This window comes from Papilio machaon, chromosome 3, assembly GCF_912999745.1.
Source record: "Papilio machaon chromosome 3, ilPapMach1.1, whole genome shotgun sequence".
Classification (NCBI taxonomy): Eukaryota; Metazoa; Arthropoda; class Insecta; order Lepidoptera; family Papilionidae; genus Papilio; species Papilio machaon.
In genome coordinates, this window is record NC_059988.1 from 262532 (window position 1) to 290262 (window position 27731).

At 39.2% G+C, this 27731-nt stretch overlaps 2 protein-coding genes across 2 annotated transcripts; both read left to right on the forward strand.

Annotated features, from left to right (window-relative positions):
• The first annotated feature begins 723 nt into the window (after positions 1–723).
• LOC106716274 (protocadherin-16) lies at positions 724–19191 on the forward strand. Its single transcript, XM_045686502.1, has 17 exons — positions 724–891; positions 7084–7152; positions 15084–15173; positions 15264–15460; positions 15549–15746; positions 15913–16062; positions 16161–16238; positions 16319–16549; positions 16635–16808; positions 17009–17155; positions 17259–17386; positions 17541–17681; positions 17780–17900; positions 17978–18135; positions 18231–18469; positions 18568–18797; positions 18882–19191. The coding sequence occupies exons 1-17, from the start codon at positions 831–833 to the stop codon at positions 18957–18959; spliced, it is 2490 nt and encodes an 829-aa protein (XP_045542458.1). The 5' UTR covers positions 724–830; the 3' UTR covers positions 18960–19191.
• A 1695-nt stretch (positions 19192–20886) lies between these two features.
• Positions 20887–27668, forward strand: LOC106716282. The gene is made up of 6 exons (XM_014509765.2): positions 20887–21126; positions 25816–25987; positions 26153–26499; positions 26622–26835; positions 26921–27103; positions 27184–27668. The coding sequence occupies exons 2-6, from the start codon at positions 25816–25818 to the stop codon at positions 27501–27503; spliced, it is 1236 nt and encodes a 411-aa protein (XP_014365251.2). The 5' UTR covers positions 20887–21126; the 3' UTR covers positions 27504–27668.
• Positions 27669–27731: the final 63 nt, after the last annotated feature.

Below are 27731 nucleotides of genomic sequence, written 5' to 3' on the forward strand. Positions count from 1 at the left end.
TGCATCTTTTGCTCTGCCGCATTTGTATTGTTTAGAGTTCAATGACCTTATACTTTAATCCAAAACATTCTATAACTAACCACAAATCATTGACATTTCATTCCTAAAATCGACACAAACATAATTCGTTTAGCAATCAAAATGGAAAGTTATAAAAATTCTTATATATGCACCACATAATTGTAAATTCGTAATAGATATAGAGTTTCGCAACCGGGCGTCATTGGAGCGGGCGTCAGTGCACCCATAGCGCACAGCTCAAGTCAACATTCTAACTAACATGTAAATGACATCTCAATAGAAAGCGAAATTAGCGAGAGATGGTCGACGCGATTTTGATATCTTTTTCCGCTTTCTAACTACAGAGGGAAGAGACAAGGCTTCGCGGCGTGCGTGCTGCGTACCTACAGAGCTTGAAGTGCTGCTGAGTGCTTACAGAATGCCGTTATTCAGACAATATTAATCATCATCTCCCTATCCTTAACCCAGTCACGTGACATATCTTCGGGTCATCTCAGGTCCTAACTCCCTTCAACGTGTCATCTTTCACGCAATTTTTTCATCACTAACAAACAAATCAACGTATGGCGATAGCTATACGTATAATTTAGTGTGTCCTACGCATACTAACAGATAAACCTCATGTTAGAAAATGCTAAATTACATTCTACTAAAGCTGACTTGCCAATTTTCTTGTGTTCAAAGTATTTTGTGTGCAGGCGACGTGGCGTGGAAGCAACACGGACAGGGTGGGACGCAGTCGACTGCGGCGTGGGTGCGTTGCTGGCCCGGTGCGGCGCGGCGCGGTGGCGGCATGGTGCGGTAGCAATATGGCGCTACCGCTATGGATAGCCGCACTTGTGATCGTGGCGCCCTCTGTACGGACACAAGGTACAAGACATATTTTTACAAGTTATCTCATTTTTTTGAATTTGTTTTTAACATTTTTTCGTAAACTATTATAAGCTTACTTTAACAAAAACTACATTGTTGATGGTTGTAAACAAGGGCGTTACATCTGGGACTAGCAAGGGGCATACGGCCAACAATAATTCCCATGAGAAATCCGGTCACCTGAGCACTATGAAAGTTCCGTCATAATCTATCTATCAAAATCAAGTAACGGGCTATATCCATTGCCGGTTTCGTCACGAGCTCACAACGTCGACGGGACGGCTTGCGTGCAATGGACGACGAACATTAATCTGTCCATAATTGAAATCGTAATTTCCCAATCGACAGCGCAGTCGAAGTGGACTGTAGCGGTAGAACTTTACCGTATCGTGTAATTGGGTTCCGCTGTCACTTTATAATTTTTTGCCTAAATCCGCGCACTCCGCTGTATCATTGGATAAAAATTAAACATTATTCGTATCGCATCAAAAACGGAAAATTAGCGGAAAGTTAGCAAAAGAGTGACCATAGGTCACTATTAATACAAACTGCTGTCCAGATTAGATAGATACAGAGCGTGTAATATCCATATGCTCCATACTATCACCCAAAACTCGCTTTACAACACTCTATTTTAAGATTTTTTAGTTTTTAGTGAGCATTAGCATAATAATTATGAATGAAAAAAATATCAATTTTAAACTTAGCATAGTGGTTAGGTCATCGAACTCTGGACAAAGGCTGTAAACTCGTACGTAATAGTTAATTGCGTGTTAGGTTGCATGCACGCGTGCAAGCTCGATATAGGATCAGGGATGCTCTACAGCAGACTACACATTTCAATAGGTTCGTAGGTTAACCTATTATTTTGCTGCTGTATTTCAATTACGCTATGATAACAGAAGGATTGTCTTTTGATAAATGTTTTTAAAAACAGTACTCAATACGTATTTTAGTTAACTTTACTTGATAATATAAAACGATATAAAGAATTCAAATTATTTGTAATTGTATTATCTTAGAAGGATAATATGTTATTAAATAATACTAGAATTACTAAATTTTTTGTTTCACTTCAACCCTATGAATTGCATGATGATACAATTACGTGTTAATTCAAATGTGTTCGAATAAAACAAACATTTTCTTGACCCTTTTCTTCCTTTCTTTTTTCTTTTGTTTCATATTCAAAATTATAGAAATCTCTATTGAAAATACCATTAATGTATGCTCTTGAACCATTATCAATGGCATTTGTCACAAATAAACATTATTTGATATAGATAAAGGGAATGTTCATCTTTGAAGAATTTAGTTTTAAAACAAGACGCAATTGTTGAAATCTTATAAAAAGTTTATTTTTTTACAAAGGATTGAGACGACAAAGGACTGACAAATTGTGCGTTTGTTTTTGTCCATTGTTATTGCAAGGTTTTTTTTACGTTGCGATTCGCGATAAATATCTGTAAAAGTTGTTACAAAAAACAAAGTTCATTGCAACAAAGTATATCCTTTTGGTTATTGTCCCTATTGTGCACAAAATGGATTTCGGTGGCTGAAGATTTGTTTTCTTTTTATGTAGTTTTTTTGAAAGTATCCTAGTGTAGTTAATGCTATCTTTATAAACCCGAGGAAAACACAGAAAAAGACTTCCTTTACTAAAATTTTATTTCACAAAGTAAGGCTAGTGGGTTAAAACTCGTCTTGAATTTAATATCACAATTTTTGCTATTAGTTTTGTTAACTGCACTAGACTTTTCATTAAAGAAAACAGTATACATGAATGTTGTGAAATTAATTGTTATGAATTAGGCAATTGTTGAAACGCGGTTTAATTCAATTCGCGTGACGACATTCAGCATTTTTGTTGGTAACATTTTTAATTATCTTACAAAAGCCGCTGTCGGCTGCCGAATTTCGACTCTACATTGATTGTCATCGGTTAACAACCACTTCCTTCGCCAATGGTGTAACTTCGGCATCCTGACTATTATTCTTGCGACAACAATGCCATGATTGACTATGTATAGATTAGGTAAGGTAAGCTCGAGTCGCTTATTCCAAAAGTCCAGTTTGAATATAAAAGAAATCCCTTTAAAGCAAATGTAAGATAAATCTTAAATAATAACAATAATTAAAAAATAAGGGAGATTGTTTACTTTGCTAAAACACTCGACAATAGTTTTTTCGGAAAGACTTCAAGTTCCAGTTTGAACCATACGATCACTACAACGTTAAAGGCACAGTTTTGAATAGGCACATGTCCTTGTCCGGTAGCGATGCGAGTGATGCTATCTGCGCTAGGCCGCTGCCGGCTGCCGGCTGACGGCCCATTGTTCCTACAAGCTGGCCACTCAGTGCTCGACAATCTCGCTGCCTAATGCTTCAGTATTACTCAATTACTACGCGTAGTGTTTTACTGTTACAGTGTAATCTCACTAATCCGGCATTATTAAAAACCGGAGGGTGCCGGATTATTGGAATGTTCGGATTACTGGGTTATACTGAAAAAGTCATCGGTAACAAATAAAATAAAGCATTTCATATAGGGAATAAATATATGTAATGTATTATGGAACAATTGAATTAACATGTAGGCACATATGTAATTAACTAGTTTTGAAATAATCACAGGCACCCTACGCCCACGCCTCCCTTTCCCCTTTATACCTGTGCGGCCAAAGCGCACAGGTATAGAGGGGAAAGGGAGGCGTGGGCGGAAGGTGCCGAATTATTGGACGTGCCGATCTATCGAAGTGCCGGATTAGTGAGATTGTACTGTATTATCAGCGGGAAATTATTCTTATTATCACATGTTTACTATGTTTGATCTCACAACAATGTGCGTTACTTTAGCAGTTGAATTAATTAAACAAATGAATCAATTGAGGCGCGACATTCGCTCGCTCTCCAAACAGTTATGAGAGAGCCATTGCTGGCTCATTGTTTTACAATAACAATATTGTTCACTCTTATTGTATTAGCGCGTAATATAATATTCTTGTGCAATAATGCATTATCACACAAGTTCACATAACTTATAAAAACAACCCTAACCGACCTATTGAATTTTATTGTAATAATAGTTGAATATTTTTAATACAAAAACTATTTAGACAAAGGATCAAATATACAATTAAAAACATTCATTATACTGGACACTCTTCAGTTATAATAAACAAACTGGTCAGTTAATCGATTGCTAAAATAACCGTATCGTCTCTAGATAGTGTCCGCTCCGCTGAGCAGAGAGCTTGCTTCAAACCGGGGTCTGGCACAGACATTGTCAGACATGTCGCAAGTTACACTACGCTACACTTGATACTCATCTGATGCACTATATAAAAAAAATACTATAAATATGACGTAATGTCACATGAAACGAAGACTTTGATGACATATTGTTTTAATATTCTTGTATTAAATAACCTTTTACCATCATCATCCGGCTTTTTTTCCTCTGGAGGATCGGCAGAGCATGTACTACTCTTGCATACATCTCTATCAAATAACTGGTCTGAATTCACTCTCGTCTTAAACATATTATCTAATACACTTCCTCTACATCTGTAGCTATCCACATTCAATCTCATTACTTGCTTTTTTGATTACCAACTATAATCATTGTTCCATCAGTTCCGGTGGCCACAAGCAGTGCGCCCGCAGCAGTAATGCAGATGAGGTTCTCAGCAAACTGCGTCACACTTTCTTCTCTCTTTCGACACGATGTCATGGAGCGTTCTGCCGTGTCACTATTAATTTGTTTGACTTTTTATGGCGTGTTATAGAAAAATAAAATTAATTAACTAACAAAAATATAGACATAAAGTTTGCTTTTGAAAAATGATGTTGAAATCGACAGTTTTTGTAAGTAAATTGAGGCCATCGTGATATGAGTAACATAGATTTCGACCTTTAACACTGTGTCGTATGTTGTGTTAACTCTTTCGTAACGTATTCTAACATATAGTTCTTTTATGGAATTCCTTGGTGGGCCGAGCGCAGTGCGGCCGGCGGCGGCGCGGTGCCGGAAGCACGCGCCACGGGACACGGGATAGGAGGCCCCCGCGCCCCCTGCCGGCTAACCGCGGCAGGTGTCACAACTCAACATTAAGCCGCTAACTTGTAAAAGTAAACGCGCCTGCACTCAAGGACAGGAATGTCTTAACTTTTGTTTTAAAGAATAAACAAAGACCGTTCCGCAATTACAGTTCAGTTGAACATTTTAAACAAGGGTTCAAAGTAAAATGTTCGACATTTATCGATTAAGCAATAAAAATAAAAGGAACAATGATGTACACAACAACAGTTTCTTCGCGAGTTTTATTTGAAACAAGAGAAAAGCCACCGTTGGCTGTTTTCCAGTTTGTTTTACAGTTTTCCAACAATTTGATGCACAATTTACTTCACAGAGAAAGCACCACTTTTATCTGATTCAATTAGCTGGCCCGAGCTGGTTTCCGATCCAGTTCCCGCCAAAATATGATAAGTGTCGCTCATTATGTCTTATTACGATACAACGTGATCGGATTATTGTGCTGTCGGTTTTACTTTCGATAATAGATTTGATTGAAAGGCATTTTATTTTTTGTTCGTTCTTACAACATTTATAATATCTGTAATTATCTTTACAACGGTTACAATTGTGTCTTTTCCGTACGAAAGTGCGACGAAATGCGCGCGTGCATTTAAAGCGTATTCAGTGCGTGTATTTAATGTATAATCATAAAATATTTTTCTCTATGTTATCTTGTGAATTGCGAAGTCATGTTAGTTCAGCGCCGCGAGCTCGGCTCTATTTCTATTCGCTTTATATTTTTTCAACGTAGGCATAAATAAATAGCTCTATAATATAAGTAATAGGCCATAAACAAAGCTATAGCCATATAATTCTATTAAGAATATTCAGTTTTGAAAAATATCTTCATTTAGAAACACCTAAAGGATATATCCTACGCCATATACGGTCAATTATACCTAAATAAATGTTTAATGTGCCTTGGAAGGATGATTGAGTGAAACTTTAGTAAACAATTTTCACAGTTAATTAACTGAATACTCAGTTCTTTTGCTCTCACTACGATTACGAGCGTCCGTTGAACTGCCGGTTCGGAAATTTGAATCGATAACGTCCTAGAGAATGTTACCTACGCTCACCTACATTTGAGACGTTCACCCTCGCCTCGCTGCGAATGGTTAGTGGTCAAAGTGAAAACGAAAGCGGTCATTTTGTAGCCGTACGCCATTTTGAACGTGGAACACACAGCGAGCCGGAAGTGGTGCTTATCGCCGCCCGTGACGTCACTGCCCCACTCCACCACTAACCGGGATTCTCCGGACTCTACGCACCGACTCCGGAACAGCGTCAACTATTAAAGGGGAATGATTAACTATGGCGGTAATCACATATACCTACCTACTACAATACTACGCTTGAACAAGTCGAAAAATAATTAGCGAAAAAACAATTCAAAGTAACTTTTTTTTGTTTACTTCTTACCGAGTTCAATGAATTGTGAGAAATTGATTACGTTTTTGTTTTCTTTCTAATCGAGCTATTTAAACCACAAAAAATGTGCAAAGTAAATACCATGATAACAGTCCGGAACAGAACGTCTATTGGGTAGTTGGCGTCAATTAGTATTTGTATTTTCCCACCGAGGGTCTCGAAGCCTACCCAAATTGGGAGCGACTATCTATTGTGGAAAGTCAACCAAATGGATTGGAAAGTGGATTTTAATTTTATTACATACAGTACCTATATTATTTATTATGATTAGTCTCTAATAAAGTTGTGTATTTAAACAATAAACGGCACAGTTAAAGTTTAAAGTAAGAAGCTTTCCATAGAAAGCTTCGGACACAACTTGAGCTGTGTAGGTTAACGAGTGTGCACTGACAACAACACGCGCGCATTCACACTTCTTCACTAAACCTAACAGATCAATAACAATTGTATTATGTTTGCCGCGATTTAGGCAGCGAATGAATCACGTTCTCTTTTTCAACTTTTACATAATAATAAACTCTACTTATCCAAGGGATAGTTCTAAAATTATGTGCTTTTATTAAATATGTTTATTTCATTGTTAATATCCAGGTTTAATCGTGTTACATATCCATCACACAATTAACTTAGAAATTTAGTTATTAGATTAATAATGTGTTTAAAACATTGGTGGCCGTCAGAGGGCGGGCCGAACGACAGCAGCGCAGCGTGGCCCGCGCTAGCCATCGCGCTGTCCATACGCTCGCGTGGTGAGTCTACCTCTTTATGGTGAGGCTACCCCCGACCATCACACTCAAGATAGTGCATAGTATTGACCACCGACTCACCACTACAGTTTAAGTTCGATTGCCAGTATTCCAGCAACTGTCAACCTTAGTATGATTATGTTTTTTAGTATATTACGTAATTTAACGCTTAATAAATGTAGCGACCAAGTGTTTTAATTTCTTAGCCAAATATGAAATAAAAAAAGACATATTTTTCTAGGTAATTTATAATGGATTTACGTTGTTTCAATGTTACTCGTAAATCTGTTGGTTTAATATAGTGGGCATTAGAATGTTGCTCGCATCACTTTCATCCGGCCATAGGGCACGGGAAAGTGATCACATTATGTCGGCGTCCAATGATAGCCATAATCACGTTGAAATCATTCATTTCCTGCGCTCATTTGCTGCCATTGTGCCAACTTAAAAGTCAGTTAGTTGCAACAAATGCTTATTAACTATAGTTTCACGCTGTTTTTGATTTTATTCACTTTCCTAATGTAAAAATCAGTAATTGGTCGCACAACACTTCGCATATTTTTTTTAATGTAGCTAACTCCTTTAAATGACTACTAGACATATAGACACAGTTCGTTGAAAATTATAGCGAGATAATGGGTGCTTCAGTAAGAAAGTTGCTTGGAAAAAAATCAAGCATTGCTTCGCGCTTATCGTAATTAATTTAATTAGGCAATACTTATGTAAATCAACTGTAAAATATATCCTGTCAATTAACTTTGTATTTAACTAGTTAGGCTAATGAAAAGGCCTATTTTGACAATTGACAATATCGTTGTTTTCGCTTGATTGCCCGCTCGGTGTAAACTTGTTCGGTTTTTGCACAATTACCGATTACACCGGTCATTAATCTTGTTCGTGCGTGTAAACGGACGGACAAATTGACAGCCCGCGATATGGTTACGTTTCAATAGAGACCGCGTCAAGCAACAGTGTCAGTGATAATTGTAACATCGTCACATTGACACACATTACAATGTTCAGTACATCACAATATCGACAGTTATGTTGCTCTCGTTGATGTCTATTGTTGGACTACAAGACTACTTAGATTCGTTTACAGTCAGCTTTGTAGGTTCTTTGCAACATGCTTAGGAATTACTTATTATAACGCAAAATTTATTATTACTATTATTATTATAATTTTTTATATTTCTAACGTACATTTTAAACGCTTTTATTTCTACACTTTTCCAATTGCGTTTTGATATTTTTACACTTTATAACTTTAGATGTTTTTCAAAGAACAAAAAAATTTCCTATATTATAGAACAGAATACAATTTTATCCTATTTTCACAAATTTTAATATCGAAAAGATTAACTAATAACATGGTGTAATAAAGACCTTATATTTAGGTGTCATAGTTAACACAATTTTGGCAAACATCAAAATTATTATGTGTTAGTAACGATTACAAAACTAGATGGCGCTGTTCGATAATGAAACGCGATATGGTTTGGTGTAACTATTTTGAATATACATTGTATTAATTTAAGATTTTTTGAGTTGAGTTGTTCTTTTACTTGTGAATTGTTAAGTGAGTTGTGAGTAATAAATCTATATCAGTGAGTGAGTGTCTAGTGCTTTCCCCTACAATTTTATGGTCCAATCTACGCCGGATTTTGAGATAACGGGACTTTCGATTATTCAAACACTTAGAATAATTTGGAGAATTTCGCTTATAAGCGACTTAGAATATTTTACTGATTACGAGACTTGTAAAATTTTCAAGTTCACTGATCAAGGGACTTAGAAAAATTTGAAGAAATTTGGACTTAGAAAAATTTTCAATAAATTTGGACTTAGAAAAATTTTGTAAATTTCAAGTGAATCAATAACATTGCAAATGGAGACCTTAATATCAGAACAAGAAGTTACTTTAGAACTTATTAAAAAAATCGGAGTAAATTTCAGAAAATCCTCTAAGTCAAGATTGAAAGTTGCTACAATTCAAGTGAAAGTTGAGACGTTAAATGAGTATTGGACGAAATTCAGAACAACACATTTTTCTATAGTGCAAATAGCTACTTCTGAGCAAAAATTAAAGCATAAATACTTCGCTATAGACATGTTTGGCATAGGAGAAGAGGAATATATCAACACAAAATCAGACATGTTAGAGAAAATGGAGGAGTTAAGTGAGAAAGCACCTGAGTTATTAGAGAAAAATATAACACATAACCAAACACAGGAAGTCAAGCTACCGAAAATTAATATACCCCAATTTTCTGGAAATTATCATGACTGGAGTACATTTAGAGATTTATATACAACACTTATACATAATAATCATTCTTTATCCAAAGTTCAAAAGCTACATTATTTAAAATCAAGTATAACCGGTGAGGCAGAGCAATTATTAAGACAAATACAAATCACGGAAAGAAATTACGATGTTGCATGGGAGACTTTAAATAACAGATATAATAATCGAAGAATAATAGTTCAAACTATACTAAATCGACTCTTTAATCAAAGAAAACTATCCCAAAGTACAGCCAAAGGAATCAAAGATTTATTGGATACGACAGTCGAATGTCTTAACAGTTTAAAGAACAATGATGTGGAAACCACAAACTGGGACATCATAGTTATCCATTTGATAGTCAATAAGCTAGACGATGAATCACATAAGCAATGGGAAGAAGATGTTGGAGAGTTACCCATAGATATCTTACCCACTTTTGAGAGATTTACGAAATTCCTAGAGACAAGATTTAGAGTCTATGAGATGATGAGTACTACTTCAGTTAATGTGTCAAGAGAGAGAAACCCTTCAAAAACAAAATCATTTATTACAACTAACAATACTCAACATTGTCCATTTTGCAGACAAGATCACCGCTTATCAGCATGTACAGAATTTGCGAAATTAGACGTGAACAAACGAATTGAACATATACAGAACGCGAGATTATGTTTTAATTGTCTATCACCGAGTCACAGTGTCATACATTGTAGATCCAAAGCGTCCTGTCATGAGTGCAGAAAGAGACATCATACATTAATTCATCTGACCAGAACAGAAAGAGAGAGTGAGCCTAACAGGTCTGAAAATACAACCATAGAGACTCCAACTACATCTGAATCGAGAGTTATTCGATCACATCTTACAGTACAAGGAAAAACTGCATTATTAGCAACTGTACTGGTTAACATCGAAACTAGTAAAGGGCCTCAAACCTTAAGAGCTCTTATAGATCCATGTTCACAAGAGTCCTTTGTAAATGAAATAACTGTGAAACGTTTACAATTATGCAGAAGAATAGTGGAAGGCGAGGTGAGTGGTGTAGATCAGATGACATCAAAAATCAAATATGCTACTGAGTTGGAGATCATTTCGAGACTTACAAATGCATTCAAAATTAATTGTACAGCATTTGTGGTAAAACAAATCACAGACTTTTTACCCACTTCAAGAGTCAATAATGAATCTTTCTCTCACATCCAACATTTAACTTTGGCAGATCCAACATACATGGAGCCAGGTACCGTAGATTTACTTTTAGGAGTTAATGTATTTACTGAAATAATAATGAGTGGAGTAATTAAAGGAAGTGAAGGGTCACCAATTGCCCAACAAACACAGTTTGGTTGGATAATATCTGGAGGAGGTATAAAGGAAAATATAACAAGAGGAATAGTAAGCATGCACTTAAACGTAAAACTAGAGAAAATGTTAGAGAAATTTTGGGAAGACGAGAATGTGGAGATTAGAACTAACACCCCTTATACATTAGAAGAGTTACGAGCTGAGCAAATTTACGAGAATACTACAACACGAGAACCTAATGGAAGATACGTCGTCGCACTTCCGTTTAAGCACGACGAACCTAATTTACCTACACATACATATGAGAGAGCACTGGACAGATTCAAGAGATTAGAGAAAAAACTATCACAAGATGAGAAACTGAGTCACGAGTATAATAAAGTCATGAGAGAATATCTTACTTTAAATCACATGGAGCCGGTAAAAGAGAGAACGAGAAACGAGAGAGCCATATACCTACCGCACCATGCAGTATTGAGAGAAGATAAAATTACGACAAAAGTTAGAGTTGTGTTTGATGCTTCGAGTAAAGGAGGCAACAATATTTCACTTAATGATGAGTTATTAATTGGTCCACCATTACAAGAAGAATTACGTAGTATTTTGATGAGATGGAGAATGCATAAGATTTGTTTTACAGCGGACATAATCAAAATGTACCGACAAATAAGACTGAGAAAGGAAGATACAGATTATCACAGAATATTATGGCGTTTTAGTGATGAAGAAGAAATACAAGATTATAGATTGCTAACAGTCACATTTGGCATAGCATGTGCGCCATACCTTGCAATAAAAACACTTAAACAAGTAGCGATAGACGAAGATAAGGATGAGTCATTACAAGAGGCACAGAGAGCTATTCTAAACGATTTTTTCGTTGATGACATTTTATCAGGAAGTTACGATGTAGAAACTGCAATCGACATTCAAAGTAAAGTAACAAAAAATACTACAATCAGGAGGTTTTGAGCTACAAAAATGGAATTCTAATAGTAAACAATTTATGGAAGAGATCGAGAATAGCAAAAGAGCATCAAAAAATGAGATAGAGCCAAACATAAAAGATACAATAAAAACGTTAGGTATTAACTGGAATACACTAACTGACAAGTTACAAATAACAAATACAGTCCACAATTCGAAAATATCACTTGAACCAACTATAACTAAGAGAAAGGTACTTACCGTCATAGCTTCGCTATTCGATCCTATGGGTTGGCTAGCACCGAGTATTATTGTTGCAAAAATCTTCATGCAAAAACTGTGGGCAGCAAAGATTGCATGGGATGATGAGCTACCAGCCTCACTACGCACTGAATGTTACAAATACAATTCTCAGTTAAACAAACTTTCTGAAATAAATGTAGATAGATGGATGGGTACCTCGAATACACATCGTAGATTTGAGTTGCATGGTTTTTCAGACGCTTCAGCAGCAGCATATGCCGCAGTGGTTTATGCTAGAGTTGTGCAATCCAATGATGAAGTCAAGGTTTCGTTGATAATATCAAAAACAAAGGTAGCACCTTTAAAACAAGTAACGCTCCCACGTTTAGAATTATGTGCTGCTCTTCTGCTGACAAAACTTTTAAAACATGTCGCGACCGCATTGAGAGTTGATGAGACACATACTTACGCTTGGTCCGACTCACAAGTAGCGTTATGTTGGATTAACGGCGATCCCAATAGATGGAAACCATATGTAAAAAATAGAGTGATTGAAATATCAAATACTTTCAAACCAAATTGGTCTTACATACCTACAAAAGAGAATCCTGCTGACCCAGCATCACGAGGAGTAGCGCCTGAAAAATTAAAATCCCATGAGTTGTGGTGGCAAGGTCCATTATTTCTAAAAGATAAATGCATAAAAAGACTTACCTGTGAAGTACCAACTACTACATTGGAGCTAAAAGAAACAGTTTCTTGTATGACAGTTAAGTCGCAAGAGTCAGAAGATGTGGAAATACTTACCTTATTAACTAAATATTCTTCTTTGAGAAAACTAATAACGGTGATAGCAGACTGTAGACGATGGCTGCACCTGAAAAATAAATATAAAGTTAATACATCATTTATAAATTTTGAGGAAAGAGAAGAAGCACTTACCGTTTGTTTAAAGTTATCACAAGGCATAGAGTTTAGAGATGAAATTGAGAATTTGAAAAGGGACTTACCTCTACAAAAGAAAAGTCGTTTATTATCGTTAAAACCGTTCTTGGATGAGAACGAAGTGTTAAGAGTCGGAGGTCGCCTAAAGCACGCTCACATTCAGTATCAGAGTAAACATCCTGTAATTATATCAAAAACTAATGTACTCTTACCATTATTGTTAGCAGATGCTCATTTTAATACGCTACATGGAGGGCCACAATTAATGTTGTCATACTTACGTGGCAAATACTGGTTGATAAATGCAGGCAATACTGTAAAACGATTTGTGAGAAATTGCATGATTTGTTCGAGACAACGCGCCAATAACACTACACAAATGATGGGAGATTTGCCAGAGTGTCGTGTTACTCCATCGAGACCATTTCTTATAAGTGGAGTTGATTTTGCAGGCCCTATAGACGTACGTATGAGCAAGGGCAGAGGAGCAAAATCCTATCGTGGCTATATCGCATTATTTATATGCATGGCTACAAAGGCTATACACGTAGAGATCGTGAGTGACATGACCGTGGATGCGTTCATGGCTGCATTCAGACGTTTCATATCAAGAAGAGGTCCATGTAGAGAGATGTGGAGCGATAATGGAACTACATTCGTCGCTGCCAGTAAAGAAATTTTAGAGATGTGGCATCAAGGCAAGACATCCATACCAAAAGAACTTCAATCACTACTAGATTCCAAATCTACCAAATGGCGTTATATTCCACCTGGATCACCAAATTTCGGAGGATTATGGGAGGCCGGAGTGAAATCTATAAAATATCACATAAAGAGAACAATAGGAGAGGCAACACTTACCTTTGAGGAGTTGTACACCGTCCTCGTCCAAATCGAGGCGTGCCTAAATTCGCGACCTCTCTCTCCCATGAGTGATCATCCTGATGATTTTGAACCTTTAACCCCAGCACATTTTTTGGTTGACGAATCACTGATCACAGTTCCTGAGCGAGATTTAACTGATTTCAAAATACACAATTTAACACGATGGAGACTTCTACAAAAGATGATGCAATCCTTTTGGAAAAAATGGCATGTCGAATATTTATCACGATTACAAGAGCGACCAAAATGGATGCAACTAAAGAAGGAGTTTAATGTCGGTGATTTAGTCCTTATGAAAATACCTAATCTGCCGCCAAGTAAATGGTTTCTTGGGCGTATTGAGAAAAAATATCCTGGCCAAGACGGAATAACGAGAACTTATGATGTACGAACAAAGGCAGGAGTCTACACGAGAACTGTTGGGAAACTATGCCCATTACCTGATGTTTAAAGGACTATCGTCCTTTCCGGGGGGAGTGTGTTAGTAACGATTACAAAACTAGATGGCGCTGTTCGATAATGAAACGCGATATGGTTTGGTGTAACTATTTTGAATATACATTGTATTAATTTAAGATTTTTTGAGTTGAGTTGTTCTTTTACTTGTGAATTGTTAAGTGAGTTGTGAGTAATAAATCTATATCAGTGAGTGAGTGTCTAGTGCTTTCCCCTACATTATGCAAACGAGCACCACTGCTGTGTCAGAAATTGTGCTGTAAATGCTTTGTTCTATTGTCTATCGATACGTCACCGGCAGCCAGCAGCCAGCAGCCAGCAGCCGGCAGAGGGCAGCGGCAGTCGGCGCGCTCTGATTGCAACCAGACGACTATTGTTAACTTTACACTTTTTAATTGTTTACACTTTTAACTTGTAATTTATCACCGAACTCTATTTATTTCAAGAGTCAATTAAAAGAATTTAGTACACATATTTTACTTTTTACTCTTTTCTTATAGATCAATATTTCTTGGTTCTGGTTTTCTTTATTTTGTGTTTTTTTATTTCATTATCTTATCAAAATTCTATATTACTTATGGATAAATGGGACAGTTCTGTTAGTGATGTTTTCAGATACGGATAAGGTAACAGTTTCTGTTACCATGTTCACATGAATTTAATTTACCTCGACACTATAAATGTTGTGTGCCTATAATTATACGCATATAGTTCGCACTTAGTTTTATTTCATTCTGTTTATTATGATGTTAACTTAGTGCAAATTTATAAATATATCAATACACCTGCAATCGTGTGTTGCATGACACTTGATATACACAATAAGATAATCACAATACAACCTTAAGAATAAATATTGATGTGATATTGTGGTTGCTTGTAGCGGTCCAGGACAGCCGGTGCTATCTGATGAATGGCGGCGCTGTGGAGAGCTTCTTCATCAGCGAGGACACGCCCGTCGGCAGCGTCATTGGTCAGTTACAATCACATTAAACATGTCTTCTTAATTAAGCCACCATTTTCTTTGTATTATGTTAATGTGATACAATTTTATCTATTGCAGGTACCCTGAGTGTCAACGGCGACCCTAGCGCGGAGGGCGACATCGCACTGTCGGTGTCGGAGCGCGGCGCGGGGCTGGTCATCGCGCCCGGCACCAAGAACCTGACGCTGGCGCGTGCGTTGGACCGCGAGGAGCGCGCCGGCCCCAGCAGCCTTTACGTGAACGTGCGCTGCGAGCGTCGCCACACCACTGACCCGGTCAGACTCACACACGTTTACACTTCATGTTCTGTAAACTTATCGCATATTGCTGGTCTTCTAATCTATGGGATGTATATTTGCGCAGAGCTTTTTGATACCTGTGTCTGTACGGGTGTGGGACGTGAACGACAATGCGCCGGTGTGGCGCGGGGCACCGTACAGCGCGCGCGTGTCCGAGCTGGCGGCGGTGGGCACACGCGTGCTGGCCGCGCCCGCAGCCGACGCCGACCAGCCCGGCCCGCACGCCACCGTGCACTACGCAGTGCTGCCCGGGCCCTACAGCGTTAGTACATTCTTGCAAATGGGTACTTACCTATCTTAGCCACAGCCAACAAGACAGTAGATAAAACTAAAAAGAATCAAAAGAAAAAAGTCTTCAATGCCTTACAGAAGTATAGAAGCCCTTATAGAATTCTGTTGGTTTATTTCTTTGACTTTGTATGCAACAGGAGTACATCGGGTTTGCAAACGAGCTGGACAGCATGCTGGTGGTGAAGAAGCCGCTTGACTACGAGAGCGTGCGCAACTTCACGGTGCGGCTGCGCGCGCAGGACCAGGGCGCGCCGCCGCGGTACAACGACACCGAGCTATATGTGCAGGTTACGCAAACATACGACACATTCCCATAGCTGCTCTACTCTTTTAAGTATTGGAACAAATCAATTAACAAGGCTTGTAATGGTCAAATAACGTACAGGTACTGGACGCAGACGACCAGAACCCCAAGTTCACACATGACCACTACACGGCCCTTCTGCCCGATGATGTAAAGGAGGTAAGGTTTTGTTGTATATGTCGTCACGTTTCAAAATTATTTTGGAGCGTAAGAAAGTTAACATATGACATTTCGAGCAGGGCACGGTGCTGGAGACGCTGCCGGGGCCGATCTCCGCAGAGGACCAGGACGCGGGCATTCGGGCGCCGCTACAGTACTCGCTGGGCGGGGCGGGGACCGGGGCGGGGGCCGGGGCGGGGGCCGGGGCCGGCGGGGGAGGAGCGCCGGTCACCGTGGACCGCGACACCGGCCGCGTGGCCGCCACCAGCATGCTGCTCGACGTAGACCTGCCCATCACTGTCGTCATCAAGGTACTCTCGTATCTGTCGGCCATGACTCTCATCGCTGAGTGTTGTGTAAGCAGAGAAGATGAACGAGTGTCGTGTGCGTGTGCAGGCGACGCAGGTGGACAACCCGGACCGGTACGCGCTGGCGGCGCTGGAGGTGTCGCGCGGGGCGCGGGGCGGGGCGCGGCGCGTGCGCTTCCTGCGGCGCGAGTTCGCGGCGCGCGTGCGCGAGGACACCGCGCCCGGCCTGGCCCTGCTCGCGCTGCACACCGCGCCCGCACAGGTGACCGCCACACATCACTATATTAGTACCAGTACTTCACATTGATTACGTCAATTGTGTGTCAATTAACTACTGACTGAGGCCTTCGTCCTTAAAAGGACTATAGATTAAAAAGAAGAATGTGTTTTCCCATTTCCTTCACTGGATCTTTCTCTCAGACTTATATTTTCCTCTGAAATAATAATTGTTGAACGTTTCAGAGTCCGCTGCAGTTCTACGTGTCGGACAAGAGTTTCCTGGACAAGTTCGCGATCAACAGCGCGGGCGAGGTGCTGCTGCGGCGCGCGCTCGACTACGAGACAGCGCAGCACTACCACTACCAAGTCATGGTCACCGACGGACTCTCCGCAAGTATCACCTCCGATCATTAAATATATTTAACCACTTTTAATAAAAGACACTTCAAAAATTTCTCGTCTTCTATAATGGTGTATAACCGACGACCGGCAGAATGATACGGCGGCTGTGAATATAAGCGTGATAGACGTCAACGAATGGGAGCCGCGCTTCCGCTTCCCGCACTACGAGTTCCGCGTCGATGTGGACGCGACTGCGCACCACGACCACCTCGACTTCACGTATGTAAACTTGTATATTCATCAGGTAAAATCTTCAACGGTGATATCAATGGAGCCGGTGATTTGCCGCCGTATTCTCTTAATTTAAGGTAGCCTGCTTCATCATTGTCCCGTGTTTCTACATGTTCTTGCTCAATATGTATGTAATATACAGAAGCAGCGGCATCAGAAGCGTGGAGGAGGACGCAGCAGAGGCGGGGGATGTTGCGGGCGACGTGCGCGTGGGCCGCCTCGACGTGCACGACGGCGACGGCGCGGACACGGTGACCATCTCCCTGCGCGGACCCGATGCAGAGTCAGTTACACTTACTACTTTCAAATGAGATTTTACTATGTGATGACTGCGGAGTACTGGATGTTTTTATTATTACGGTCTCCGTTCCTTCGCTTCAGGCTGCTGTACGTGAGGGAGGGTGGCGAGTTGTTCCTGCGGCGGTCAGCGCTGGCGGCGCTCAACTCGTCCGTGCTGCACGTGGTGGCCACCGCCGTGGACTCCGGCAGTCCTCCCCGACAGGTCCGCTGACGAGCCGCGTCTCGGCCCGACCGCCGCATGGAGCGAGTGTTCACTTCAAATGTATATGATGTACGCAGACGTCTGTGCCGGTGTCGGTGCACGTGGCGGGCGGGGGTGCCCTGGGCGCAGGCGGGGGCGAGCGGGGCGCGCGCGCCGGCGTGCTGGGCGGCTTCGCGGCCGCGCTGGCGCTACTGCTGCTGCTGGTGCTGGTCCTGCTCGCCTACATCTGCCACGCGTAAGTGTATGCATAAATATCTGCATAAGTCGCGACTCAGTTAATGGTGATTTTTAATCTGTATAATAATAAAATATGTTCATTTGTTGATACAGTAGAAGGCGTCGAAGTAAAAAAGCTGTCGAGTCCGTGGTGGCGTTACCGCCGGAGAAACCGGCGAGCGCGGGCAACGGCGCCACCGTGCTGGTGGGCGGCGGCGGGTGCGCGGGGGGCGCGACGGGTGTGGGGGGTGCGGGGGGCACGGTGGGCTCCGGCTCGTTACTGAGCGTGTCGGCGGGCGCGAGCACCATCCTCGCCGGGTCCACGGCCAGTCTCGAGCGCCTCGACCCGCCCAGTGAGGATTTATATTAATTAACTTTATATGAACATGTGTTCTCAAATAGTATGCCTGGGTAATTTAGCCGTGTACGAATATGTTTAACAACTTTACAGGTGCAACAGTGAACAGTAGAGTGTCGCACAGGTTCCCCGCCAAGAGCAAGGTGGCGCCCGCGCCGCCGGCGGTGGGTGCGGTGGGTGCAGGGGGTGCGGGGGGTGCGGCGGGTGCGGGGGGTGTGATGAGCGACCACCTGGACGCGCGGTGCACGGGGCGGTCGGGCGTGGCGTGGCCCAGCGCAGTAATTCCGGCGCGCGTCAAGAAGCTCAGCTGGGACGATGCGCAGGTGACAATCTCGCGACACAGTAGTGCAACCATAATATTGATTTTTTAAAGTAAAATATAATGGAAAAAAAAATGTATCTGTCAGGGTGAGCCCGAGAAGGAAGTGAACGAAGCGACGAACTCCGCGGTGACTGAGCACATGAACCTCACCGTCTATTTCTGAGCCGCTCTGCTGCAAGCTGCGCGTTGCAGACTGAGCTGCTGACTGAGCTGCTGACTGAGCAGTGTGAGCTACGAAAGACGTGCAACGTCGCTATTTAAAGGAACAATTGGACTTACAGATTAACTATTTAATTGTTATTAAATATATGTACAAACAGAATTAATAATATTTTAAGTAAAAGTCTTGCCAATTTTACTGTTTTTAAAATTTATTATCGTTGTAATAAGTAAGTATAGAAAACAAAGTAGGTAAATGTTTATTCTGAGTCATAAACTGCGTTCTTATAATCCGTAGATATAAATTTTCTACAATTAATAAAATAAAATAATTTCTTTATGTAAATACAATAATCGTAACCAAATATAAAACGAAACTTTTACCAAATAAATGTAATTGTCGGAGGTTGTTTATTGTTTATACAAGAATTAGGTATTTTACTTATTTGTACTCGTAAATATTGTAAAAGCAAATTTTATTGTAAGTAACTATGTAAATATATTAATTGTAATTTGAAATAAAACATTTTAGAAATCTTTTATAAACAACTTTTGTATAAAAAAAAATTATAAATTCTAGAGTATCTTAATATTGGAAAAACATATTTGCTGCAATGACTTCATTTAAATACAATGCTAAAGATTATTCAAATATACAATTTGTAATGATTGCATAATCTTCATAACTTTGGTAAAAAAAAACAAATATTGCTTTTGAATTTGGAATTTTAGGTATATTTAGTAAATAATATGAAACAATGTAACCGTCCACTACATCATAATGATTTTTACTTTTAGATACGTTAAAAGTATTATTAAATTGTTATAAATTTCGTTACTTGAATATTTGTTGTATTATTTAAGGTTTCACTTCATTTATTTATATGTATACAAGCTGTCGCCCGCGACTCCGTCCGCGCGGTGTTAAAAAAAACTTAATTGTAGCCTATGTGTTCTTCCAGACTATGTTCTAAATATATGCCAAATTTCATCAAGATCCGTTAAGCCGTTCCGGAGATACCTTCAAACATACATACATCCATCCAAACATTCGCATTTAGAATATTAGCAAGATTTTTCATTAATTACACTTGCCAGCAATAAAGTCTTGCTACATTCTGATTAAAAACTTTGCAAACACGATTATAGTAGGCGTTTTTAAAAATAAAATTCTCCTTTCTATGTTGCCGTTCAAAAGATTAACTTGGTACTTCAGTATCACAAATATCATTTTTATGATTATAAATTAAATAGAAAGCGTATTTCGATACTGAGAAAACTTAATGTTACATTAACTTAAGTTTGTTTTCTGCATAAAGTTCTGGTTTTAAACGTTTTATAGTAAATTTATTTTTATTTTACAATTTTATGTAAAAGGGATATTTAACGAAGGTAACAATATCGCATGATTGTTCCAGGATAGTTTCTATGCTTTTAATAAATCACTTTTGAGTTCTTTGTTCACTCACTTAACAAACGATTGTTTGGAAAACAATTCATATTTTAAGCATAGGAGTTAGTCTAGCTAGGAGTCTAATCTTAACACAGAAATCTACAAACATATCGTAAAAATTATTGTTATGAACAAAGTGTCCGGAACATCTCTTTCACTGAGCGAACGTGGACAATGTGATGTTTACATGCAAAAGTCCGGAGAGACGCTCTCTCCTCAGAGCCGACCTTGCACGAAAGTTGTTCTTACGCAATATGCACTCTCACGCCGCGTTGTACTCTGCGCCCGGTTCCATGACGTCACAAGCACTACAGACTATCCGACGTAAGTAAACATCATCCTAATAGGTCAGATTAAATTTTGTACCGGCCTAGGTGGAATTCAGTATGATAGTGATGAATGAACTTTCACCATCGGTCACATCATTACTTCCAAAATTCAAGCATAGGAAAGTAAATGTTCCCTGTACTTTAGGACAGAAGAGGTAGTCATTATAAAAATGCAAATCAACCTGAACAACAATCACCATTTAGTTTAGATAAAAACAATCCCCTCGTAGCGTGCGATTGTAAACCACGACTGAATACTGACTGACTTTCAGCTCAGCTGCAGTCAGTCGCCAGCGGTCGTGTGTGACGGTTATTGTCCGTCTGTGTTCTCGGGAAAAGTGGTTTACGAAGAAATTTACGCGCTTTTAGTCACACGGAATTTATTATCAGTGAGTGTTTGTGACTATTTTATTTTATTTCAGCATTAATAAGTACACAGCAGTTATATTAATCAGTTGAAACAAATTCAAAACAGATTTTTCTGCGACAATATTTGGTATACTAAAATATTTTTAATTGTAAAACATTACTTTTATTTTTAAATCACACATGGAAATAATATTTTAAGTTTATCAATTTTTTTTTAATGCTCTAATGTTTTAAAACGTACAGAGTCAAAGACTCAAGTCTCACATAACCTTTACTTTCCTCCAGAACACATTTATGTGTTGAAGAGAATTGAAAAAAAATAGCCGACTTCAAAAAAAACAATCTCAAACAAAATGCACTCAAAAGTAACATAAAAAAAACAATTTCAAACAAAATGCATTCAAAAGTACCATAAAAAACCATCTCAAACAAAATGCACTCAAAAGTAACATAAAAAAACAATTTCAAACAAAATGCACTCAAAAGTAACATAAAAAAACCATCTCAAACAAAATGCACTAAAAAGAAACAAAATAATGACATGAAAACTTCTTTCTTTCTTTCTTCTCTCTTTCAAAAACCCTCTAAACTCTAAAGAAAGTTCTCTTCTTTCTTGTAACATGTCTATATTGTATAATTATTGTTATTTCGCAGTCGGTGTCGGCCAAAGTAAATATAATATTATACATTTTATATTTGAGATGTATGAGACATACTTACGTTTATGTCCCTACTTAGGCCGAAACCGACTCCAAAATAACAATAATTATACAATATAGACATGTTACAAGAAAGAAGAGAACTTTCTTTAGAGTTTAGAGGGTTTTTGAAAGAGAGAAGAAAGAAAGAAAGAAGTTTTCATGTCATTATTTTGTTTCTTTTTAGTGCATTTTGTTTGAGATGGTTTTTTATGGTACTTTTGAATGCATTTTGTTTGAAATTGTTTTTTTATGTTACTTTTGAGTGCATTTTGTTTGAGATGGTTTTTTATGGTACTTTTGAATGCATTTTGTTTGAAATTGTTTTTTTTATGTTACTTTTGAGTGCATTTTGTTTGAGATTGTTTTTTTTGAAGTCGGCTATTTTTTTTTCTTAAAATTTTTGTTTTATTTCACAATTTTTAGTGAATTTGAAGTTCAATTACAAATTTCCTTAATACGTATGAGGAAAGAAATAAAGAAAAGGACTTTCCTATTTAATATGTGTGTACTTCAATTCAAAAACTAATTTAGAATACACCAGATAACCACTTATCCTTTAAACGATGAAATAATTATCAAAATCGGTATACACATTGAAAATTAACGAACTAATACATCGTAGCGTGCCTTTAATTTAGTCCAGCCGCGCGCCGCCGTAGAATTTTTCGAATGCGCGTAGTTTTTAATAATTTAATATCTTCCAAACTATTGATCAGAATTACATAGTTTAAAGGCTAATGTAATCTGCATTTAATACTCTAACCATCAAACATATTTATTTGGATAAGGATTCATATCGAATATAATATAATAGCGCCGTAAGCTTACGACGCTGTTTTTCGTGTGCATTTTAATCGAAGTTTGTTCACAATAACATGGTTTTTGTGAGACATCCATAGATGATAGATATATGCCACCGAAGACTGTTATTTAGCAAATTTAAGGATCTATAATTACTCCATACATCATTTTTATGTAAGTCATATAGTTTGACCTACGTAAGCCCAGAAAGCAAATTTGTGCTATTCATTGTAACGCGATGTAGCATTTTTCGTTTCCGCGTAATTTTATTCTTACGATATCTCCTAAACTATTAGACAGAATGATATAGTTTCAATTGCAAATATAATCTACATTAAATTCTCTTGATAATGAACATGTTTATTTACATAAGGGTTAATACTGAACTTGAATAATAGCGTCGGAAATAGGGCATGAATTTAATTAATGTTTCGTAAAGAAAAAAATGGTTATTGTGAGAAAACTATAAAAGATAGATATATGCTATCGCGGACTTTTATTTAGCACATTTAAAGAGCTACAATTCGCCATACATCATTTTGATGTAGGTCTTATAGTTTAGCCTACGTAAGCGCTGAAAGCAAAAATGTCCCTAATTTTCGCAACACATTTTGAAGCTATATTCAAAATCTACTAGTCTTCTAGTTATTTAAAAAAAAAAAACAAAAAAAATGGGACCCACCTGCAAGCACTTCCTTTCGATTAAAATAATTTTTATCAAAATCGGACCACCAGGGACGGAGATTCGCGGTAACACACATAAAAAAAAAAAAAAAAAATTCATTCGAATTGATAACCTCCTTCTTTTTGAAGTCGGCTAAAAATAGAGTGTATTGACAAGCACAGTAGCTCTAAATTTATTAGTATTTGCTGTTATCAGTTGTTCTAGAATACATTTTTAATTATCATATCGCCAGGAACAAAAAAAAACAAATTGGAATATTTAGATTGTTATCATAGGAAAATACTAACAGGTTTTGTAAATAAACAATAAAATAGGCCTATGACATAATATGTGCAAAATTCAATGAGTCTCATAGATTTTGTCTTTGTCGACAGAGTCTCGAGAAATCTGTTATTAATTATTTTGTGTTAAAACTTTCTTCGATATGGTGATAATTATTAATTAGGTGATTTTGTTCGTAACTATTTGTACGTATCAATATTATGTCAATAAATGTTACAATATCAAAGTTTCGATCGATTTCAGAGACAGCAATCGCGGAAGTCAATCAATCTTTTAAAATATCGAGTGCTTTGTAGGCATTTTGTTATCACCACATGTCTATATCTTCTATTGATATTATATGTCATCATTTTGACAACGAACAACTAAATCTTGGTAATTCTTACAGTTATCTGAATCTTCCTCTGACTGATGATGTTTCACACATCTTTTCACGAATTTATGTAACTTATCTGTTTTGATTCTTATTTTAAGTTCTTCGTCAGCTACCCGTTTTATTCAGGCTCTATTAAAAACTACATCACAAAGCGAAACTCAGAAATATTTCTACCCAACAATTATATACGGTCTATATCTTAATAAATAAAAAGCAAACAATGTATTTGTCCGAAATTTTTACCGTCCTATTATACCTACAGTAGTACCTATTTCGCCTATAACATTTACATCTTGATGCTGAAGTAAAAAACAGTAATTCAAGTAACATATGTGGATAATTTATGTTATAAAAATACAATCCTAAATGGCTTGTCATCATCATCATTATCATCTGACTAGTTTGGACATTTTATATTTTCAGCGCAATTCGTAACGTCTAAAGTCTGGATCTGGATAAATCTGAAAAATACGATGATGAAACGGTTGCTAATAATTATGTTAAATACAAGTTACGTTAATTTCCTTCAATATTATAATAAACAAATGAAGATCAAGAAAGTTTTAAGTAATAAATATGAATATAACCACAAAGTATTAGTGTATCGTAAACATTTTGTATATATCAACATTGACAAAAGCAAAATAGAACAATGTCCTCATTCATACGTTAAATATTTCAAGTAAATTTCCATTTCATGCAGGCAATTTGCGTCGCCTTTTCAACATCCATGCGTTTGTTTACCGTATTAGTTTGTAGCTAAGAAATACATATAATATACATAAAAAAAACCCTTTATATTTTCCCCAAGATTCTGCAATTAATAAACGGATATAGCAAAGTGTGCCGCACGCTTTCTCCTTACGTAAGGAGCGCGTCATACGTCGCAATGGTAGCAACCTCCGCTGACGCATGGACGTGTTGTAAACAAAGCCGGGCTGCGAACGTTACTCATTAATTCTCAAATAAAAAAATGTCTCACATCACCTTTCTATCTCATGATTTAATTTTACATCTCAATGGCACAATATAATAGACAAAAGTTTCATGACACAAATGGAACTAATTACTATACCGAGGTTCATAGCAAAATGTCAACCAGTTGCTAATGTTTAACGTTCGGGTCTTTCGTATGTATTCCTTCAGCGTTGTTTGATTATTGTGCAATCAATTGTTAGGTGTCGCTGCTGTGGATGTTACCTCATCGGTCGCAACCGCGACTGACATTACGTTCACGGTCACGCTTCAATATTTTTGTTACCTCATAATTTGTGATCAATTATTTACGCATCAAAGGTCTAGTTTTAGTCGTTTATCTCTCTCTTTTCTTATAGGGAAAGGATTTATTAGAGGAAGGGAAAGTGGATTTTATGGAGGAGGCGACGCATTGTAAGGAGTGCTAGCCTTTTTCTGTGCTTCCCCTCCTCCGTCGATTAAAGGAAGGCAAATAGTGTGCAATTGCGGTTGTCTACGGGCCACGGTCGCTTCTCTTTTTCGACAAATTTAGGTGGAATTATGCTTGTTAGCCACCTTATCATAACAATAAACAATATTATATATATCTACTGTGAACGTACTGGGTTTTGGTCAGAAGCGAATATGTAAAGGTATTATAAACGTGCTGTGTGAAAACGGCGAAAGTTAGTGAAACGACGGCCTAAGATGTTTGTGATCTGCGCGAAAGTGAAGCATTAAATACTACTTGAATTTCTTATTATTTTAATTTTAATGCATACTTATTTTCTTCCATTTACACTTAAGGTGCGTTTCCGTCCGGTAAACACAGACCTGGGTGGAGAGCAGAGCAGATTTGTATCGAAAGTCGGGCAATGTTGGTCTAGAACCTACGATTTTGTGAATTCAGATGGCGGTACTTGTAGCGGCGTGCCTCTGGGTGGCGCTGGTGTGTGCGACCGGCGTGAGCGCCAACAACTCGACGTTGGAGATATGCCCGTTGGACGCGGGGGCACCGGGGCCCTGGTCCGCGCTGCTCGAAGAGTGGGCCCTCTCCGCGCCCCCCTATAACGACAGGCAAGGTAGGGATATCGATTGTTACAAACCATTAGATTGATGGAATTTAAAGTAGTTGTACTTGTTACTTGACAATTCAGTTATAAAAGAGATTATTATTCAGTTGCTGGCTTCTCAACATTTATTTTTATAAGGTAAAATGTATGTTTGTACGTATATATTGTCTTCAGGACGCATCATGGCGCTGACAAACGGTTACTACGTTTCTGAGCGCATCGACGGGCCCCTAATGCCCCCGCCACCACCTCCCCCGCCGCACGGTCCGCCGGATGACCACAAGTCCCCCGGACCTCACGGAAGCCCGCCCTCGGGGCCGCCGAGGCCGGGTGGTCCCCCCGGAAATTACGAAGACTTGGCCTTTCACGCCTACCCGCCACGCGCACCAGGCGGAGGCATGCCTCCTCCTCCTCCCGGCCCCCTGCGACCACCCCACAACTACAACGAGTGGGAGCCCCCCGCTGCGGGCGGCAAGATTGTGAACCGGCCCAACACATACGACACTTTCAGGCCTAGCTACGTGAGTACGGGAAATAAAAAAAAATAGAAGAAATTTTGGCTACTGGAAAAGAATAATAAATTTAGTTGTTTAGTGTAACTGATAGTCCAGACTCGGTCATGAGTTGTGTATGTGTGTCACAGCCGGTGCCGCCGCCGAACTACCGTCCGCAGCGGCCGGAGCGGCCGGCGGCGGACCGCGTGGATGCGCCGCAGCGCAAGCAGGTCTCCGAGACCGACCTCTACCTGCTGGGAGCCATCGAGAAGCTGGTCTACCGCGTCGACCTCATGGAGAAGCGTCTGCGCAGGATGGAGGAGAACGTGCACTATCTGGTCGCCGGCGTCGACGCCAAGCCGGGTATGACTAGTATACTCGCCACTGTGCATAAGTCACCTCTACTCGTATATTGAGCGAGTGTGACAAAGCCGTATTCTTGTTTTAGAGCCATGCGCGGCTAACTTCACGCGCGTGGGCGGCGGCTGCTATCACTGGTCGGCGCAGGCGCTGGACTGGAAGGGCGCCAACTTGGCGTGCCGCAAGCTGCGTGCTGCGCTGCTCGAGTTGCCCGACCCCGCCGCTAAGCGACAACTGCTCGCAGCAGTGCTCGCCGACAAACATCTCAGAGGTACGTAAAGTAACTCAAGAATAAACTTTTACTTTATTATGGGTTGATTTTTATGACCTAAATATTTGAAAATAATCCAGGTGACGATTTCTGGACGGGTGGTTTAAACCCTGGGCTGCTGTGGATTTGGTCGCACTCTGCGCGGCCTGTGGAGGGCAACGGCACCAACGACACCAACGGCACCAGCATCGTGGGCGAGGGGAGGTGCCTGGCGCTAGCGCACGACCCCGCCGGCGGCACCTACGTGTACCGCGGGCGGGACTGCGCGCTGCGACATCGCTACGTCTGCCAGAAGGAGGAGGACAAAGAGAAGCTCGGCAACGACATACAAAGGGCCGCTAGGATTCTTAAATCATCGGACGAGAAAAAAGATATAAAAATCTTCTGGAACAATGATTAACATAAAACGCGTCTGTGTTAAAGTTATAGTAAATATTGTTAATTTATCATAGTCGTGGAAAAAGGGTTTAAATCCGCCTGCTTCATACATATTTGGAGAGAAAGACAATATTACTTCAAAGATCGTAAACTTCAGCAGAAACTCCAATACAACCGTGGAAAATTGTACGAAGTCTTCGGGATTATTTGTGTATTGTGTATAGAGTAATATTACTATATTAAGAATTTA